Source organism: Lagenorhynchus albirostris, chromosome 3 (genome assembly GCF_949774975.1).
Source record: "Lagenorhynchus albirostris chromosome 3, mLagAlb1.1, whole genome shotgun sequence".
Lineage (NCBI taxonomy): Eukaryota > Metazoa > Chordata > Mammalia > Artiodactyla > Delphinidae > Lagenorhynchus > Lagenorhynchus albirostris.
Genome location: NC_083097.1, coordinates 91,648,741 through 91,668,375, shown reverse-complemented (window position 1 = coordinate 91,668,375; position 19,635 = coordinate 91,648,741). Strand labels below are relative to the sequence as shown.

Genomic DNA, 19,635 nt, shown 5'->3' with positions numbered 1-19,635 from the left:
GAATAGCCAAAGCAATCTTGAGAAAGAAAAACGGAGCTGGAGGAATCAGGCTCCCAGACTTCAGACTATACTACAAAGCTACAGTAATTAAGACAATATGGTACTGGTACAAAAACAGAAATATAGATCAATGGAACAGGATAGAAAGCCCAGAGTTAAACCCATGCACATATGGTCACCTTATCCTTTTTTTTTTTTTTTTTTTTAATGGTACGCGGGCCTCTCATTGTTGTGGCCTCTCCTGTTGCGGAGCACAGGCTCCGGACGCGCAGGCCCAGCAGCCATGGCTTACAGGCCCAGCCACTCCATGGCATGTGGGATCTTCCCAGACCTGGGCATGAACTCATGTCCCCTGCATCGGCAGGTGGGCTCTCAACCACTGCGCCACCAGGGAAGCCCCACCTTATCTTTGATAAAGGAGGCAAGAATATACAGTGGAGAAAAGACTGCCTCTTCAATAAGTGGTGCTGGGATAACTGGACAGCTACATGTAAAAGAATGAAATTAGAACACTCGCTAACACCATACACAAAAATAAACTCAAAATGGATTAAAGACCTAAAAGTAAAGCCAGACACTATCAGGCTCTTAGAGGAAAACATAAGGAGAACACTCTATGACATAAATCACAGCAAGATCCTTTTTGACCCACCCACTTCCTAGAGAAATGGAAATAAAAGCAAAAATAAACAAATGGGACCTAATGAAACTTAAAAGCTTTTGCACAGCAAAGGAAACCATAAACAAGACGAAAAGACAACCCTCAGAGTGGGAGAAAATATTTGCAAATGAAGCAACTGACAAAGGATTAATCTCCAAAACATACAAGCAGCTCATGCAGCTCAATATCAAAAAAAACAAACAACCCAATCCAAAAATGGGCAGAAGACCTAAATAGACATTTCTCCAAAGAAGATATACAGATTGCCAACAAACACATGAAAGAATGCTCAACATCATTAGACAAATGCAAATCAAAACTACAATGCGATATCATCTCACACCGGTCAGAATGGTTGTCATCAAAAAATCTACAAACCATAAATGCTGGAGAGGGTGTGGGGAAAAGGGAACCCTCTTGCACTGTTGGTGGGAATGTAAATTCATACAGCCACTATGGAGAACAATATGGAGGTTTCTTAAAAAACTAAAAATAGAACTCTCATATGACCCAGCAATCCCACCTCTGGGCATATACCCTGAGAATACCATAATTCAAAAATAGTCATGTACCACAATATTCACTGCAGCTATATTTACAGTAGCCAGGACGTGGAAGCATTCTAAGTGTCCATCGACAGATGAATGGATAAAGATGTGGCACATATATACAATGGAATATTACTCAGCCATAAAAAGAAATGAAATTGAGTTATTTGTAGTGAGGTGGATGGACCTAGAGTCTGTCATACAGAGAGAAGTAAGTCAGAAAGAGAAAAACAAATACCGTATGCTAACACACATATATGGAATAAAAAAAAAAAAAAGTTCTGAAGAACCTAGGGGCAAGATGGGAATAAAGACACAGACCTACTGGAGAATGGACTTGAGGATATGGGGAGGGGGTAGGGTAATCTGGGAGAAAGAGCGTGGTATGGACATATATACACTACCAAATGTAAAATAGGTAGCTCATGGGAAGCAGCCGCATAGCACAGGGAGATCAGCTTGGTGCTTTGTGACCACCTAGAGAGGTAGGATAGGGAGGGTGGGAGGGAGATGCAAGAGGGAGGAGATATGGGGATATGTGTATATGTATAGCTCATTCGCTTTGTTATAAAGCAGAAACTAACACACCATTGTAAAGCAATTATACTCCAATAAAAACGTTAAAAAAAAAATTTACCATGGCTGCTGGGCAACATAACCAGTGTTCACATAATTCTGCCTTCATATTTCATTTCCCTGATACTGTTCTGCTATGCCTTGGAATTATGAGGGAAGAAGAATTAGATGCTCCTCTTCTGGTAGCTGATAGCTAGCTTCTGTTAGCTATTTGTTAGTAATTGTCCACAGTACATCTTTCCCTCCTAACTCTCTGTTTAAATGACTCAACATGTAAGACTAGAATGGCCAGCTAATGAGCATAGGGAAGTGGATCCTAGGAAGACCTGAAGAAGCCATGAGAAAAAAATGTGGGATCTCATTTGCAAGGGGAAAGGATATATAAAAATTCCAAATAAAATAAGAATAGAGTAAAAGTTTTTTAAGGAATAATTATGTATCAGAAACCAGAAGCCAACTTTATATTAACTTGAATAGAGATATAATAAGATTATTACCATTGCACTCATTAATATGGTTGGGTGCTTGCTGTCATCACTATTATTTAACTGTTTGGAGGTCCACTAATTCAGTTAGAAAGAAAATAAGTTGTTTAAATACTACACTATTTTCCAACTAGAAGGGAAGAGACCAAATAATTGTCATTTGTAAATTATATGGTTGTTTGCCTAGAAAAGCTGTAGAGAAGAGTCAAAAAATATTTCAGGTAATGAGAGAATTGAGTAAGGTGGCTGGAGGTGGAGTTAAGGTACATTACAAAAATTAGTAGGTTTTCTCTAGTAGCAATAGCTACCACTTGGAAATGGAAGATGGGGTAGGAGGACCTGTTTACAGTAACAGGACACTTTAAAATACCTGGAACATACCCACATGAAGAAAAATATAAAATTGCTAAAGGATGCAAAATGTGGCCTTAAAAATAGAGGAGCCTATGCTGCTGTCTGTATTGTATTTGGGGTATCTGGTTGAAGTGCCCCCTACATACCTGACCCCAGGGAATCACGGAAGAGGGGCGGACCCAGTTGGTAAGGGTCATGCAGGGTATGGAGGGGTGGAGTGGTATGATCAGGCCACCCAAGATGGCTGTTGTCTTGCTCTCTGTACATCCCCTGCTCAACCAGTGCCTGCTTCACCTACATCCCATTCACATGACTGACCTTCCTGCAGGCTTGCCCCAGGCCCCAGCTGGTGATTGCTCTCATCAATGGGGCAGTGAGGGACTTCCCCCTCTGCTAGTTTCTGCTGACTTCCCTGGTAACTAATGAGCCCACCTGAGGTAATTCTCCCTATAACTAGCAAATCTCCCCTTCCACCGGGAGGGAAACCCGCTGCAATGTCCTGCCCGCAGTCCGCTGCACATGGTGGGGTGTCACTCCAGGACCTTGCTTCAGGTGTGTAAGATCCCCCAATCCATTAAACCATTGATGTCTCTGTTGCTGAAAAAAATAAATAAGGAAGCCTAGGTGGGAAGACTTTAACATCCTAAAAATGTCTTTCTTTAAAAAGTTGATATATAATACAATTCCAGTCATAACCTTAAATTTTTTTTGGAGCCCGGAAAAATGATTCTAAAGTTTGCAAAGTAAAAATTTCCAAAAATACTTAAGAAAATTATGAGTGAGGATTTACCTTACCATTTGTTAAAACTTACTGTAAACGTGTTGTAGTGATCACAGTATGATAGCACAGGTATAGACGTAGGCGAATAGAACAGAATAGAGACTAGAAAAAGATATAAGAAAATATGGAATCTTTTAATGATAAAAGTTATAAATTTGGGGGGAAATGGTAAATAACTCAATAAACGCATAGGTATAACTAGGAACCTGTTTGGTAGAAGAGAAGTTGAATTAGATCCCTAACTCACATCTTGTTCATGAACAATTATAGGTGGATTAAATATCTAAATGTAAAAAATAAACATAAATTAATAGAAAATATAGAACAAGAGAGATCTTAATTAAGAATGGAAACATAAGCAATAAAGGCAGGGTGGGAAACAGGATTTATTTCATAAAAATTTAAAACATTCATCCTGCAGAAAATAAACTAAGGGAAAATATTTGTACACGTAAGGGGAAAAGGTTAATATCCCTGTACTATAAGAATTCCTACAAACAATAAGAAAAAGACAACTCTTTTTTTTTTTTTTTTTTTGGCGGTACGCGGGCCTCTCACTGTTGTGGCCTCTCCTGCTGCAGAGCACAGGTTCCGGATGCGCAGGCTCAGCGGCCATGGCTCACGGGCCCAGCCGCTCCGCGGCATGTGGGATCCTCCCGGACCGGGGCACGAACCCATGTCCCCTGCATCGGCAGGCGGACTCTCAACCACTGCGCCACCAGGGAAGCCCGAGAACTCTTTTTTATATGGGCAGAGGATGTAATCATTCAATTTATTGAAAAGAAAATGTAAATGACCAGTAAAACATACGAATGACTGGGGAACAATTTAGGGAAAGTTGAAACAAAATCCACTCTTGCCCATGCATGTGTTAGTCTCTAGCTATCTCTGTTAACAGTTTGGTTATTTATTTTCTCCATTATTTGTTCAACACATTTGCACCTAGTGTGGTGGTGCCTGCTCTCCTCTATGCCTAATTTTTCACTGTTAAAACAACTCTGATAAACATACTTATTCATATCCTGTAAACATGCGCAACAGTTTCTCTAGGTCAAGAATCAGTCTATTTCTTAAAGAGCTGTATGGTAAATATTTTAGACTTTGTGGCCATATGGTCTCTGTCGTAACTACTCAGCTCTGCCTTTGTAGCAAGAAGGTAACCATAGATGACAATATATAAGCAGATGGGCATGGCTGTGTTTCAGTAAAACTTAATTCATAAATACAGATGGCTACCAAGCCCTAATTTGCTGACCTCTGCTCTAGGGTGTATACCTAAAAGCGTAATTGCTGGTCATAAGGTATGAGTGTTTTGAATAGTGTGTGCCAAATTGCACTCAAAATGATTTTATCAGTTTACATTTCTCCTAGTCGTATGTGAGAATTCCCGTTTCTTTTACCTGATTTTTTCAGCAATTGTAAGTCACATTTTATAATTAACAGTCAATGGGCATTTGAAGCATTATCTTGTCATTTAGTTTGTACTTCCATGAGTACTACTGAAGCTGATTATCTTTTCATGTATTTATTAGATTTTCATTTTGTCATTTTTCCATATCCTTTGCCCATTTTCTATTATGTTAAATGTCTTATTCTTACGTATTTGAGAGAGATTTTAATATCCTCTAGATACCAGTCTGTTATACATAATGTATATCACAACCCCTCCCAGCCAAATATGTTACCTACTTTAGCTTCATGATAACAAAATAGTTTTTGTTATAAAGCTAAATTAATTGTATTGCCATATTTGTGCTTTCTTTGACCTATTTATACATCTTTTCCTATCCTTAAAGATACCCTCGTATTTTTTTCTAATAGTTTTAATGTTTTATTTTTACAATTAGGTCTTTAATTCATCTCACATTTGCTATTATATATGTTTTGGAAGTAGGAATCTAATTATATATATACACACACATATGATTTTTATATCAATGTATATATGCTTATTTAATATATACAATATAATTTTGATTGTTTAATAAATATATATTATTAATTATATAATATGTAATTAATTATGTATACACACATACATATACATAACACAGATATACACAGATCGATGCATATTTATGTTGTTAACTAAATTTCCCATTATCACTTGCTGGATGTGCCACTGTTTTCCCATGGATTGGTAATGCTGTCTCTGGCATCTGAGAAGTTTGTATTTGCTGGATATTTGTAGACTCCATTCTGTTAGTCTGTTTTAGCTTCTCTGTCCCTGCGCTGATAACCACTTTTGTTTTATTTGCTATAGCTATTAATCTTGGTACCTAGTAGGGTGAGTCCTTCTTATTTTTGTTTGTAAAAATGTGTTTATATTCTGTTTTGTTACTCATCAAATTCAAGGAAAAGCCTTATGGGCTTTTGATTAGAATTACATTGAATTTATAATTAATTTGAGGAGAATTTATAGCTTTACAATGTAAAGATTGGTTCTTGGTTGAAAGGGTGACTCTGGAGCCAGTCCTCCGGGGTTCTAATTCCCTACCTGTCACGTATCAGCACTGTGATCTTGGGTAAACTCCCTGTCTCAGTTTTCCCATTGGCAAAATACAAATAATGATTCCCTGTAAAATATGAGGATTAAATGAGTTAATATATGTAAAACACTTGGAATCCAGCAAACAGAAAACACTCAGGAAATATTAGGTATTGTTATTAATTTTTTATCTCTCCGTTCATTTAGGTCTTATTTTATGTCCTTCAAAAAAGTTTCATAATATTATTCATAAAACTCTTACACATCTTTTTTTTACATTTATTCCTAGATATCTTACAGTTTTTGTTGCATTGTGAATGGGATTTTCTTTAATTACTTACTAAATTTGATTTATGTGTCCAGCAGTCTTCCTGAACTCTTTTAATAGATTGTCTTAGTAGTTTAAGATTTTCTTGGATTTTCCATTCAAACTGTTATTTTGTTTGCAAGTAATGATAATTTTGTCTTTTCCAGTCCTTTTTTTCCTCTTTCTATTAAATAAGAACTCTAATACATCTTTGAATAAAAAGCAGTGATAATTTGTCTTCTTCATCTTCTCTTGGCTCTAAAAGGAATCCTTCTGAAATTTCACCATTAAGTATGTTGTTTACTCAAGGTTTTTGATACCATTTATCAAGTTAAGGAATTTACCTTCTATTCCTAATTTGTTGAGAGTTGTCCTGAATTCATATTGAACTATATTACTATATTATTTTTTTAAATCAGTTTTGCAAAAGTAATACCATCTCCATATGCCAGAACAAGTAAGCATTTTTCGTTAAACATAATTTCATAAATATTCAAGATTGTCATATAGAGAATGGAAAGAAATTCTACTGGCTTCTTCCATTTTCCTGTTGAGTAACAGAAGCACAAAGGTTGTTGTGTCAGAAATCATTAAGGCGCAGATTTGACTTCAGGATTTAGTGACCTAATAGCAATACAGAAATGTAGTTCTGTAGAGAGGAGTGTTAGATATGATTTCCTTTTTCATCCTCTGAGTATTAAAAATTTTGACTTAGGACTTTATTGGTGAAGGGGAGCTAGTTACATAGAGAGAGGAGAACAATAAAATATTACAAAGCCACTAATTGTATGGAGTTTCATTGCTTATGTAATGCCAGGAAGTATTTACCATCTGATGTAGAGGTGATCACTCATCTTTGCAGTCTCTTTAGAAAGCTACCAAAAGCACAGTATTTCTTCTTCAGCATGTTTTCATGATGAAAATTGGGTGTGGTAAAATTTCTTAATTAAAGAATAGTATTTACCTTAGGTTCACTATTTTCAGAATTATGATATAGGATCAGCACAGTTGTAGTGTTACAAAGGAAGGAAAGAAGGGAGGGAGGGAGGGAGGAAGGATTCTTTTTTGGTGAGTGCAACTTTTTTGAGCTTTTCTGTGTTTATCATAACATTGGAAAATAGCAACCGTAAGCATTTTTACTATGGCAATAAAATCGTAAAGACATTGTATTTCAGCAAAATTAGATATGCTCAAAGGGTAAGTTTTGTATGTAAGTTTTATAACTATATATACTTAAAGCTATTTGTTACAGTACTTTTATTATCTATTGAGGTATACATGCTCAGAAATTTTATTGATGGGTGCATAATCATAAAAGTTTGGAAATGACTCCATCTAGCTTCTAACACTTTTTTCCCCATTGAAACAATTACTCTTTTTTTTTTTTTTTTTTTTTTGTGGTACGCGGGCCTCTCACTGTTGTGGCCTCTCGCGTTGCGGAGCACAGGCTCCGGACGCGCAGGCTCAGCGGCCATGGCTCACGGCCCTACCTGCTCCGTGGCATGCGGGATCTTCCCAGACCGGGGCACGAACCCGTGTCCCCTGCACAGCAGGCGGACTCTCAACCACTGTGCCACCAGGGAAGCCCCCAGCAGTACTTGTTTTTAAAACATATACTTGAAAACACTTTTCCCACATTTTTTCAGTTCCACATTGTTTGATCTATAGTTACTACTTTGTGTTCACTTGAAGGTCTCAGGATATGGGCAGAGCAGTAGCTCTTACCATCATTGTGATCTTAGTGTTGGGAATAAAAATAATGTTTAGCTGCAGTAGGTATTTGGGAAAGCTAAATCTGAAAGGTACCACTGACTTGTAATAAGAATAACTTTGGGGAAGATTATTCTTACTGTTTAAAGCCTGATGTTTTTAAAACAAATCAGCTGCTCTTTCCCTTTACAGGTATCGCATGCTTTGTATAAATCCGTTACACTGTACTGACATCTAGATTAATACAGAAGATTAAATTCAGATGTAATTTTCTCTTTGTTGAAGTAGTTTTTGAGACTAGCTTTTAAATACCAATTTCACACTATATGCCTCATACAATTTGATATATGACTTGTATTTTTATAGTTTTCCTAAGTAGATCTAGAGATCTGTTGTATAAAGTTAGATTTATTAAAAAAATTGAACTGATCCTAATATGTCATCAGTGTATGAATATATATACATATCTAATTCTTATATAAGAGTGATTTGGTATAACCCTAAGCTGTTAAGTGGTAACCATAGTACGGTTATTTAAACTAATGTTTTTAATAAAAATAGATCTAATTTGGTTACTTATTTTATTTTAGCGAAGAATAACCAGAATTCAACAAATAGAGAAGGACATACTTCGTATACGACAGCTTTTACAGTCCCAAGCAACAGAAGCAGAGGTTAGTAAATTGTCTCTTTTGTTTGCAGACATAAATATAGGTAGTTATTCTAAGAAGAGGAAATAGGTATAATTAACGTGGCATTATTGAAATAGGTGCTCTAAAGAATTGAGACACTTAATAAGTTTATAAGTTTTTTCACTAAATTAAATAGATTTCAAAAACCTTTACTACTTTGGTTTCTTCATAACTTTAAGGCAGTTAAAATTTATAGAGCCATAAATACAGGTACCTTACTTCAGTTATCTGTTTTCGTATAATCAGATAACTAACTTAATTTGGCTACTAACAATTTGTAAATAAGCTCTCTCTTTGTATGTAATCCATAGTAAGAATTGATCATACACATATATCTATGCTTACTCTACAAACTCCATTAAAATGGCAGTAAAAGGATAAAATGAAAAGTCACAAATACCAGGGGAGGTGACATCAATAAAATTTGGGGAGCTAGAAAGCAGGTAAACAAATTACTCTTCTAGATTATGGTAGAGAGTTGACCCCTGAGTCAGCAGTAGGAAGTCAGGAAGCAACCCATTTTACACTGTGGAGTCCTACAAGGTTCCAGAATTGGTTACACCTGGATATGCTACCTCTGGATGTGGGGATTAAGAAAGAGGTTAAAAGCAAGAGGATGACTGAAAGTTTAAGAAGCCGGTGGAGCCTCCAGAACCTCTCTTCAACTTTGCATGGCTAAGTGACTGCTACTTTCCAGTCTCAGCAAAAGCTGAGAGATTATTCTGGAAAAGGTAAAACAAAGGGTCTTTGGATAAGGGTAATCCTAGTATAGTTGAAGTTGGGAGGGAGGTATCATACTAAAAACTGAAATAAGTGAAAATTTCCTTACTGAATGCTGAAACCCTCATTGGCATCCAGCTTTATAATACAGGCAAGTTTTTAGAAGCAACTTCTCTAAGAAATGTGACTAACCCAGGAAGAGAGACCTAAAGGTACTGACACTGGAGGATTCCTCAATAAAACATCCCAGCTAGACCACCCTACTGGATGGCTACAGCTGACAGACTCCATCCTTTAGGCATAGAGCTTCATAGGCCGTCCATTCCTAAATATGGCTAGACAGCTAAAGACCACCAGAGATTTTAAGAAAGTTTCTAATAAAAAAGATTTAATGGAAATAAAGACTATACAAGAAGAAAAAAACTTAAGAAAAGTAGAACTAACATTAATATTCTCAAGATAAAAGATAATTTATCCATAAAGTGAGAAAATGATGGTATACAAAAGGAACATTCAGAGAATTTAAAAAAGAGTTCTTGGGAATTAAATTTGTAATAGTAGAGATGAAAAACTCAACAGAAAGGTTAAAAGATAAATTTCTCAGAAAATAGCACAAAGGAATAATGCAATGGAAAATAGAAAAGATAAGAAAGTCAGAGAATCATTCTAGGAGGGTTCAATATCCAAATAAAAAGCGGGTTTCCAGAAAGAGAATGGACAAACTAGAGGAAGGAAATCCTAAAAATAAATTAAAATTCCCCAGAACTGAAGGGCATAGTTTTCCAGATAAAATGGTCTCTCCGGTATCCAGTGCCACAGATGAAAATCCCACACTAGGTACATCATGATGAAATTTCATCTCACTGAGAATAAAGAGAAAATCTTAAAACCTTGTAGAGAAGGAGAAGAAAACAAATTTCACACAAAGAAACAGGAATACAAATGTCTTTAGGTATATAAACAGCACACTGGAATCTGGGAAGTAGAGTAGCAATTTCTTAAAACTTCTGTAAGGTTATTTTCAGCTATGTTCCCAAACCAGTTCTCTGACACCACTAGTTGTCCTACAGTTCAAATCAGTTCTGACACTACCCAGACTTAGCGTAGGCCCTACATTTAAGGGTAAAGTCATTCACAAGACTGCCCTCACTTCAGGTACCAGGCAAGTTGCAGGTGTCCCAAACCATCTGCACTCTGCCCAGCTTGTTATAAATTCTACCCAAGTGGGTGTATTGCACTACAGTTCAGTTCTGACATTAACTGCTTGGAGGGAGCCTAGACCTTACAGGTTAAGGGCAGAGCCCTTCACAAGACTACGCCCACTTCAGATGCCAAGCCTCCCATACTTCTGCAAATTTGGGGTATCCTGCGACAGACTTAGGTTTGATAATTCACTTCAGTGACTCAGAACTCAGTAAAAGTTCTACACTTATGATTACAATTTTATTATAAAGGATGCAGATCAGGAACAGCCGAGTGAGACACACAAGGCAGGACCTAGAGAAGGTGAGGGTGGAGGATGCAGAGCTTCCGTGATCTCTCATGGAATCTGGACACATCACTCTCCCAGGACATCTTTGTGTTCACCAAGCAGGAAGCTGCATTGAGCTTCAGTGTCCAGAGTTTTTATTGGGGTTTCATTATGTAGGCATGCTTGATTAAACAAGTGGCTACATGATTGAACTCAGTTTCCAGCACCCTTCCCATCCCTGGAGGTCAGTCTTGACTAGTTCAACCGTCTAGTCACATGGTTGGCCTTTCAGGTGACCAGCACCCATCCTGAAGCTATCTAGGGATCCCCCATGGGTCACCTCATCTGCATGGCGAACTCAAGAAATTCCAAGGGTTTTTGAAGCTCTGTGCAAAGAACAAAGGGACAAAGACCATATATATACATTTTTTATTATACCACACGAGCCTATAAATTTATCTCTAGTCAACTGCCTATTAAATTTGAGAGTAGAATGCATTTTCAGATAGTCAAAGTATCAAAAATATGTATTTCTCTATATTGTGTTCTGGAAGCTATTAGTGGATATAGTTAAAATGAGAAGGTAAAGCAAGAAAAATGAAGATTTGGGATCCAAGACATAAAGAATACAATACAAGAGAAAGACATGAAAGACTCCCCAGAATGAAGATGAAGGGAGATTCTGAGACTAATGATAGAGAAAGTAACGAGTCCCTGTTGGTACAGTTGAGAAGATTCTGGGAGAGATGAGTCTAAGAAGATGAAATCAGTAGACTACTTAATGTTTTTGAATTTATTGAAAGGAAAAGAAATTTACACAGTAGGAGAGAAACTGTGAGGGTGTCATAAGTACACAGAAGACCAAATAAACAAAACAAAAAAAAGATACTCCATGGACAACGAGAAGTTGTAAAGGAAAGAATCATAGTATACCACCTGTCACTCATGACTATAGTCAAAATAATGCAAATAGGGAACAACTTATCTAACTATAAAATGTAAATTGGACAAATAGAGGAACAGGATGAGTGTGGTGTGTTAAGGGTGGAATATTGATAAAAGAGAAATCAGTCCTCATCTTACATAATAGGAAATCAATAAATGAGGCATTAAACTAAGAAAAGCAGAACCTAGCAACACAAGCAGGTTATTTAGAGATAGAGAAGTGAGTTCAAAAAAAAAAAAAATCCTCTGAAGGAGATGAAACTGTTTGCCTTAAGATAGCAGGAAATGGGACAGAGCAAGCAAGTGTGAAAGACCACTGTTCATTGTCACAAGGCTTTAGAACTAATGATTATTTCAACTGTGTGTAACTATGATAAAAATAAAACATAAAAGAGCCAAGGCCATCATTTAGAAGATATTTATACTTATCTTCCTCTATAATCTGGATTGGCTTAATAATTATACCTTGATAATGGTGATTAGTAAAGAACTTAAGAGGAGCTTAGAGAAAGCAGCAACGTTGGTAGCAGTATATCCTAGGAAAAGTCATGTTTAATATACTATCAGTGAGTAACAAGAAGACCAAGCAATGGAAGTAAGGGGAAGGTACTATCTCAGTGGAACACAAATACTGTATATTTATACATGCTAGAAACTGAATGTTACTGAGACTTGTGCATATTTGTCAGCTCTGCAGCTGAAATTTGGTTTTGATCACCATATAGAAGGATGGGGCTGTAAAAGACCATCCCCTCACCTATCTGTTTATAGCCAGCGAATTTGGGCACTTCTCACCTTGTTTATAGGTAAATAATAAGAAAACCTACATGGGTCTTAAGTGAACTATTGCTGAATAAGTCTCGGAGAAGCATGTAGGAGGCTCAGAGAAAATAAATTTTCAGGAAATTATTTGCTTCTTTAGTCAACTGCAGGAAGACCTGTCTCTGTGCAACAGGAGCAAAAGAAAAGCTGAATAAAAATCCACATTGAACAATAAACAACAGAATTGTTGCTAGGAAAAATTGGCTCAGTATTTGGGGACAGATTTGAGACACATCAATGGAAAGTTTCTAACGTGTAGCCAGATTCAGACTCGCATTCCAGATCATGAAAAAGGAAGAGACTGCAAAGAGTGAAACATCAGCATAGTGCTGTTTTTTAAATATAATTCCTAAAAACACAAGGAAGCATTTATTGATATTTTTAAATGTTTATGATATACAAAGGAGCATGTACACTTTGTTCCCATTTTCTAAAAGATACACACAAACATAGTGTATCAGAAATAATATGAAAAGGCAGATAACCATTCTTAATACCTCCTAGTTTTTCTGGTTTGGCCAGTTGTTCTGTAACTTTTTTATACTAACGACGTCCAGTTTTTATAATGAGAGAAAACTTTTGTATACAAAACAAATTTGTCATGTCCTGTCATGGCCAGCACATATTTTCCACCTGTGGAAAATTTGATCAAATAATGAACAGTTCTGTTTTGAGCCAAAAACAGTGCAGGCCCATTTATACACAGGGAAGACAACTGTTTCTAATGTTAAAAGTACAGGTTTTGAAAGTGTAGAGTCCTTTTTAAGACTATATTCGTCCATGCTTGTGTTTTTAAATATCTTTGGATTCAGTACATCTAAATTTGAAATATGTAGAAACATGTATTTGCTAAATAGGCAGTTTAAGTACAGTGTAATAGTCATCTTGCTAAAAGTAGTTTAACCTGGCTGTCCTAAGTCAATACAAACTAAATATTTGTAATATAAAGAATAAGTGTCCTTTTTGCAATGTTGACTCTTAAGGACTTTAAAAAAAACCCCAAAAAACCAGTATCTCTTTGCTTCTTTTTCAGTGTCATTGGCATTACTCTATGTGGCATTCTGGTTATTATGACCCCTTCTGGCTTTCCAGTGTAGTTTGTCTGTGTTTTGGTGGTGGTGTTTTTTTTTTTTAATATAGCAGGTTCTTATTAGTCATCAATTTATACACATCAGTGTATACATGTCAATCCCAATCGCCCAATTCATCACACCCCCACCCCCACCGCTTTCCCCCCTTGGTGTCCATATGTTTGTTCTCTACCTCTCTGTCTCTATTTCTGCCCTGCAAACCGGTTCATCTGTACAGTTTTTCTAGGTTCCACATATATGCGTTAATAATATATGATATTTGTTTTTTTCTTTCTGACTGACTTCACTCTGTGTGACAGTCTCTAGATCCATCCATGTCTCTACAAATGACCCAATTTCGTTCCTTTTTATTGCTGAGTAATACTCCATCGTATATATGTACCACATCTACTTTATCCATTCGTCTGTCGATGGGCATTTAGGTTGCTTCCATGACCTGGCTATTGTAAATAGTGCTGCAGTGAACATTGGGGTGCATGTGTCTTTCTGAATTACGGTTTTCTCTGGGTATATGCACAGTACTGGGATTGCTGGGTCATATGGTAATTCTCTTTTTAGTTTTTTAAGGAACCTCCATATTGTTCTCTATAGTGGCTGTATCAATTTACATTCCCACCACCAGTGCAAGAGGGTTCCCTTTTCTCCACACCCTCTCCAGCACTTGTTGTTCATAGACTTTCTGGTGATGCCCATTCTAACTGGTGTGAGGTGATACCTCATTGTAGTTTTTTTTTTTTTTTTTTTTTTTTTTTTTGCGGTTCACGGGCCTCTCACTGTTGTGGCCTCTCCCGTTGTGGAGCACAGGCTCCGGAAGTGCAGGCCCAGTGGCCATGGCTCACGGGCCTAGCCGCTCTGTGGCACATGGGATCTTCCCGGACCAGGGCATGAACCTGTGTCCCCTGCATCAGCAGGCGGACTCTCAACCACTGCGCCACCAGGGAAGCCCTGTAGGGTTTTTTTTGTTTTTTGGTTTTTTTTGCGGTACGCGGACCTCTCACTGTTGTGGCCTCTCTCGCCGCGGAGCACAGGCTCCGGATGCACAGGCTCAGCAGCCATGGTTCACAGGCCCAGCCGCTCAGCGGCATGTGGGATCTTCCCAGACCAGGGCACAAACCCATGTCCCCTGCATAGGCAGGTGGACTCTCAACCACTGCGCCACCAGGGAAGCCCTCATTGTAGTTTTGATTTGCATTTGTTTAATAATTAATGATGTTGAGCAGCATTTCATGTACTTCTTGGCCATCTGTATGTCTTCTTTGGAGAAATGTCTATTTAGGTCTTCTGCCCATTTTTGGATTGGGTTGTTTGTTTTTTTTAATATTGAGCTGCATGAGCTGTTTATATATTTTGGAGATTAATCCTTTGTCCATTGATTTGTTTGCAAATATTTTCTCCCACTCTGAGGGTTGTCTTTTTGTCTTGTTTATGGTTTCCTTTGCTGTGCAAAAGGTTTTAAGTTTCATTAGGTCCCATTTGTTTATTTTTATTTCCATTACTCTAGGAGGTGGATCAAAAAAGATCTTGCTGTGATTTATGTCAAAGAGTGTTCTTCCTATGTTTTCCTCTAAGAGTTTTATAGTGTCCGGTCTTACATTTAGGTCTCTAATCCATTTTGAGTTTATTTTTGTGTATGGTGTTAGGGAGCGTTCTAATTTTATTCTTTTACATGTAGCTGTCTGGTTTTCCCAGCACCACTTATTGAAGAGACTGTCTTTTCTCCATTGTATATCCTTGCCTCCTTTGCCATAGATTAATGTACCATAGGTGCATGGGTTTATCTCTGCATTTTCTGTCTTGTTCCATTGATCTATATTTCTGTTTTTGTGCCAGTACCATATTGTCTTGATTACTGTAGCTTTGTAGTATAGTCTGAAGTCAGGGAGTCTGATTCCTCCAGCTCCATTTTGTTCCCTCAAGACTGTTTTGGCTATTCGGGGTCTTTTGTGTCTTCATAAAAATTTTAAGATTTTTTTGTTTTCGTTTTGTAAAAATTGCCATCGGTAATTTGATAGGGATTGCATTGAATCTATAGATTGCTTTGGGTAGTATAGTCATTCTCACAATATTGATTCTTCTAATCCAAGAACATGGTATATCTCTCCATCTGTTGGTATCATCTTTAATTTCTTTCATCAGTGTCTTATAGTTTTCTGCATACAGGTCTTTTGTCTCTCTAGGTAGGTTTATTCCTAGGTATTTTATTCTTTTTCTTGCAGTGGTAAATAGGAGTGTTATCTTAATTTCACTTTCAGATTTTTCATCATTAGTGTATAGGAATGCAAGAGATTTCTGTGCATTAATTTTGTATCCTGCAGCTTTACCAAATTCATTGATTAGCTCCAGTAGTTTTCTGGTAGCATCTTTAAGATTCTCTATGTATAGTATCATGTCATCTGCAAACAGTGACAGCTTTAATTCTTCTTTTCCAATTTATATTCCTTTTATTTTTCTTCTCTGATTGCCATGGCTAGGACTTCTAAAACTATGTTGAATAATAGTGGTGAGAGTGGACATCCTTGTCTTGTTCTTGATCTTAGAGGAAATGCTTTCAGTTTTTCACCATTGAGAACGATGTTGGCTGTGGGTTTGTCTTATACAGCCTTTATTATGTTGAGGTAGGTTCCCTCTATGCCAACTTTCTGGAGAGTTTTTATCATAAATGGGTGTTGAATTTTGTCAAAAGCTTTTTCTGCATCTATTGAGATGATCATATGGTTTTTATTTTTTAATTTGTTGACATGGTGTATCACATTGATTAATTTGCATATATTGAAGAATCCTTGCATCCCTGGGATAAATCCCTTTGATCCATTTGATCATGGTGTACGATCTTTTTAATGTGTTGTTGGATTCTGTTTCCTAGTATTTTGTTGAGGATTTTTGCATCTATATTCATCAGTGATATTAGTCTGTAATTTTCTTTTTTTGTAGTATCTTTGTCTGGTTTTGGTATCAGGGTGATGGTGCCTCATAGAATGAGTTTGGGAGTGTTCCTTCCTCTGCAATCTTTTGGAAGAGTTTGAGAAGGATGAGTGTTAGCTATTCTCTAAATGTTTGATAGAATTCACCTGTGAAGCCATCTGGTATTAGACTTTTGTTTGTTGGAAGCTTTCTAGTCACAGTTTCAATTTCATTACTTGTGATTGGTCTGTTCATATTTTCTACTTCTTTCTGGTTCAGTCTCGGAAGGATATACCTTTCTAAGAATTTGTCCATTTCTTCCAGGTTGTCCATTTTATTGGCATAGAGTTGTCTGCAGTAGTCTCTTAGGATGCTTTGTATTTCTGTGGTGTCTGTTGTAACTTCTCCTTTTTCATTTTAAATTTTATTGATTTGAGTCCTCTCCCTCTTTTTCTTGATGAGTCTGGCTAATGGGTTATCAATTTTGTTTATCTTCTCAAAGAACCAGCTTTTAGTTTTATTGATCTTTACTATTGTTTTCTTTGTTTCTATTTCATTTATTTCTGCTCTGCTCTTTTTGATTTCTTTCCTTCTGCTAACTTTGGGTTTTGTTTGTTCTTCTTTCTCTAGTTCCTTTAGGTGTAAGGTTAGATTGTATATATCAGATTTTTCTTGTTTCTTGAGGTAGGCTTGTATAGCTATAAACTTCCCTCTTAGAACTGCTTTTGCTGCATCCCATAGGTTTTGGATCATCGTGTTTTCATTGTCATTTGTCTCTAGGTATTTTTTGATTTCCTCTTTAATTTCTTCAGTGATCTCTTGGTTATTTAGTAACGTATTGTTTAGCCTCCATGTGTTTGTTTTTTTATGTTTTTTTCCCTGTAATTGATTTCTAATCTCATAGCGTTGTGGTCAGAAAAGATGCTTGATATGATTTTAATTTTCTTAAATTTACTGAGGCTTAATTTGTGACCCAAGAATGTTCCATGTGCACTTGGGAAAAAAGTGTAATCTGCTGTTTTTGGATGGAATGTCCTATAAATATCAATTAAATCTATCTGGTCTATTGTGTCAGTTGAAGCTCATGTTTCCTTATTAATATTCTGTTTTGATGATCTGTTCGTCATTGTAGGTGAGGTGTTAAAAGTCCCCCGCTATTATTGTGTTACTGTCGATTTCCTCTTTTATAGCTGTTAGCAGTTGCCTTATGTATTGAGGTGCTCCTATGTTGGGTGCATATATATTCATAATTGTTATATCTTCTTCTTCTTGGATTGATCCCTTGATCATTATGTGGTGTCCTTCCTTGTCTCTTGTAACATTCTTTATTTTAAAGTCTATTTTATCTGATATGAGTATAGCTACTCCAGCTTTCTTTTGATTTCCCTTTGCATGGAATATCTTTTTCCAGCCCCTCACTTGCCATCAGTATGTGTCCTAGGTCTGAAGTGGGTCCCTTGCAGACAGCATATATATGGGTTTTGTTTTTGTATCCATTCAGCGAGCCTGTCTTTGGTTGGAGCATTTAATCCATTCACGTTTAAGGTAATTATCGATATGTATGTTCCTGTGACCATTTTCTTAATTGTTCTGGGTTTGTTTTTGTAGGTCCTTTTCTTCTCTTGTGTTTCCCACTTAGAGAGAAGTTCCTTCAGCATTTGTTGTAGAGCTGGTTTGGTGGTGCTGAATTCTTAGCTTTTGCTTGCCTGTAAAGCTTTTGATTTCTCCATCGAGTCTGAATGAGATCCTTGCTGGGTAGAGTAACCTTGGTTTTAGATTCTTCCCTTTCATCACTTTAAGTATATCATGCCACTCCCTTCTGGCTTGTAGACTTTCTGCTGAGAAATCAGCTGTTAACCTTATGGGAGTTCCCTTGTATGTTATTTGTTGTTGTTCCCTTGCTGCTTTCAATAATTTTTCTTGGTCTTTAATTTTTGCCAATTTGATTACTATGTGTCTCGGCGTGTTTCTCCTTGAGTTTATCCTATATGGGACTCTCTGCACTTCCTGGACTTGGGTGGCTATTTCCTTTCCCATGTTAGGGAAGTTTCGACTATGATCTCTTCAAATATTTTTTCAGGTCCTTTCTCTCTCTCTTCTTCTGGGACCCCTGCAATGCTAATGTTGTTATGTTTAATGTTGTCCCAGAGGTCTCTTAGGCTATCTTCATTTCTTTTTATTCTTTTTTCTTTATTGTGTTCTGCAGCAGTGAATTCCACCATTCTGTCTTCCAGGTCACTTGTCTGCTTTTCTGCCTCAGTTATTCTGGTATTGATTCCTTCTAGTGTAGTTTTCACTTCAGTTATTGTATTGTTCACTTCTGTTTGTTTGTTCTTTAATTTTTCTAGGTCTTCGTTAAACATTTCTTTCATCTTCTCGACCTTTGCCTCCATTCTTTTTCCGAGGTCCTGGATCATCTTCACTATCATCATTCTGAATTCTTTTTCTGGAAGGTTGCCTATCTCCACTTCATTTAGTTGTTTTTCTGGTGTTTTATCTTGTTCCTTCATCTGGTACATAGCCCCTCTGCCTTTTCATCTTGTCTATCTTTCTGTGGATGTGGTTTTTGTTCCACAGGCTGCAGAATTGTAGTTCTTCTTGCTTCTGCTGTCTGCCCTCTGGTGGTTGAGGCTATCTAAGAGACTTGTGCAGCTGTGGTTTTTTTTCCTTGATCGAACTTAACTACACTCTATTTTTTAAATTGTTTTTAAAGAGACAGCTTTTGTTTTTATTGAGCAGCACTGGTTTTTTTCTTTAATTTATTTATTTATTCATTTTTGGCTGCATTGGGTCTTTGTTGCTGCATGCGGGCTTTCTCTAGCTGCGGCGAGCAGGGGCTACTCTTTGTTGTGGTGCATCAGCTTCTCATTGCAGTGGCTTCTCTTGTTGTGGAGCACGGGGTCTAGGTGCACGGGCTTCAGTAGTTGTGGCTCGCAAGCTCTAGAGCGCAGGCTCAGTAGTTGTGGCTTGTGGGCTTAGTTCCGTGGCATGTGGGATCTTCCCGGATCAGGACTCGAACCCCTGTCCCCTGTGTTGACAGGCGGATTCTTTACCACTGTGCCACCAGAGAAGCCCTGTAATAT

General features: G+C 37.2%; 1 protein-coding gene across 2 annotated transcripts in view; it reads left to right on the top strand.

The window, feature by feature from the left end:
• Positions 1-19,635, top strand: part of APC (APC regulator of WNT signaling pathway) — a 137,702-nt gene that overhangs the window by 75,455 nt on the left and 42,612 nt on the right. Inside the window, exon 6 of one of the 2 annotated variants that reach the window (XM_060143389.1) lies at positions 8,501-8,584. The exons of the other annotated variant lie outside the window; for it this stretch is intronic. Coding sequence (XP_059999372.1) covers positions 8,501-8,584 — 84 coding nt within the window. The remainder of the gene's footprint in view (positions 1-8,500; positions 8,585-19,635) is intronic. 2 annotated transcript variants of the gene reach the window in all.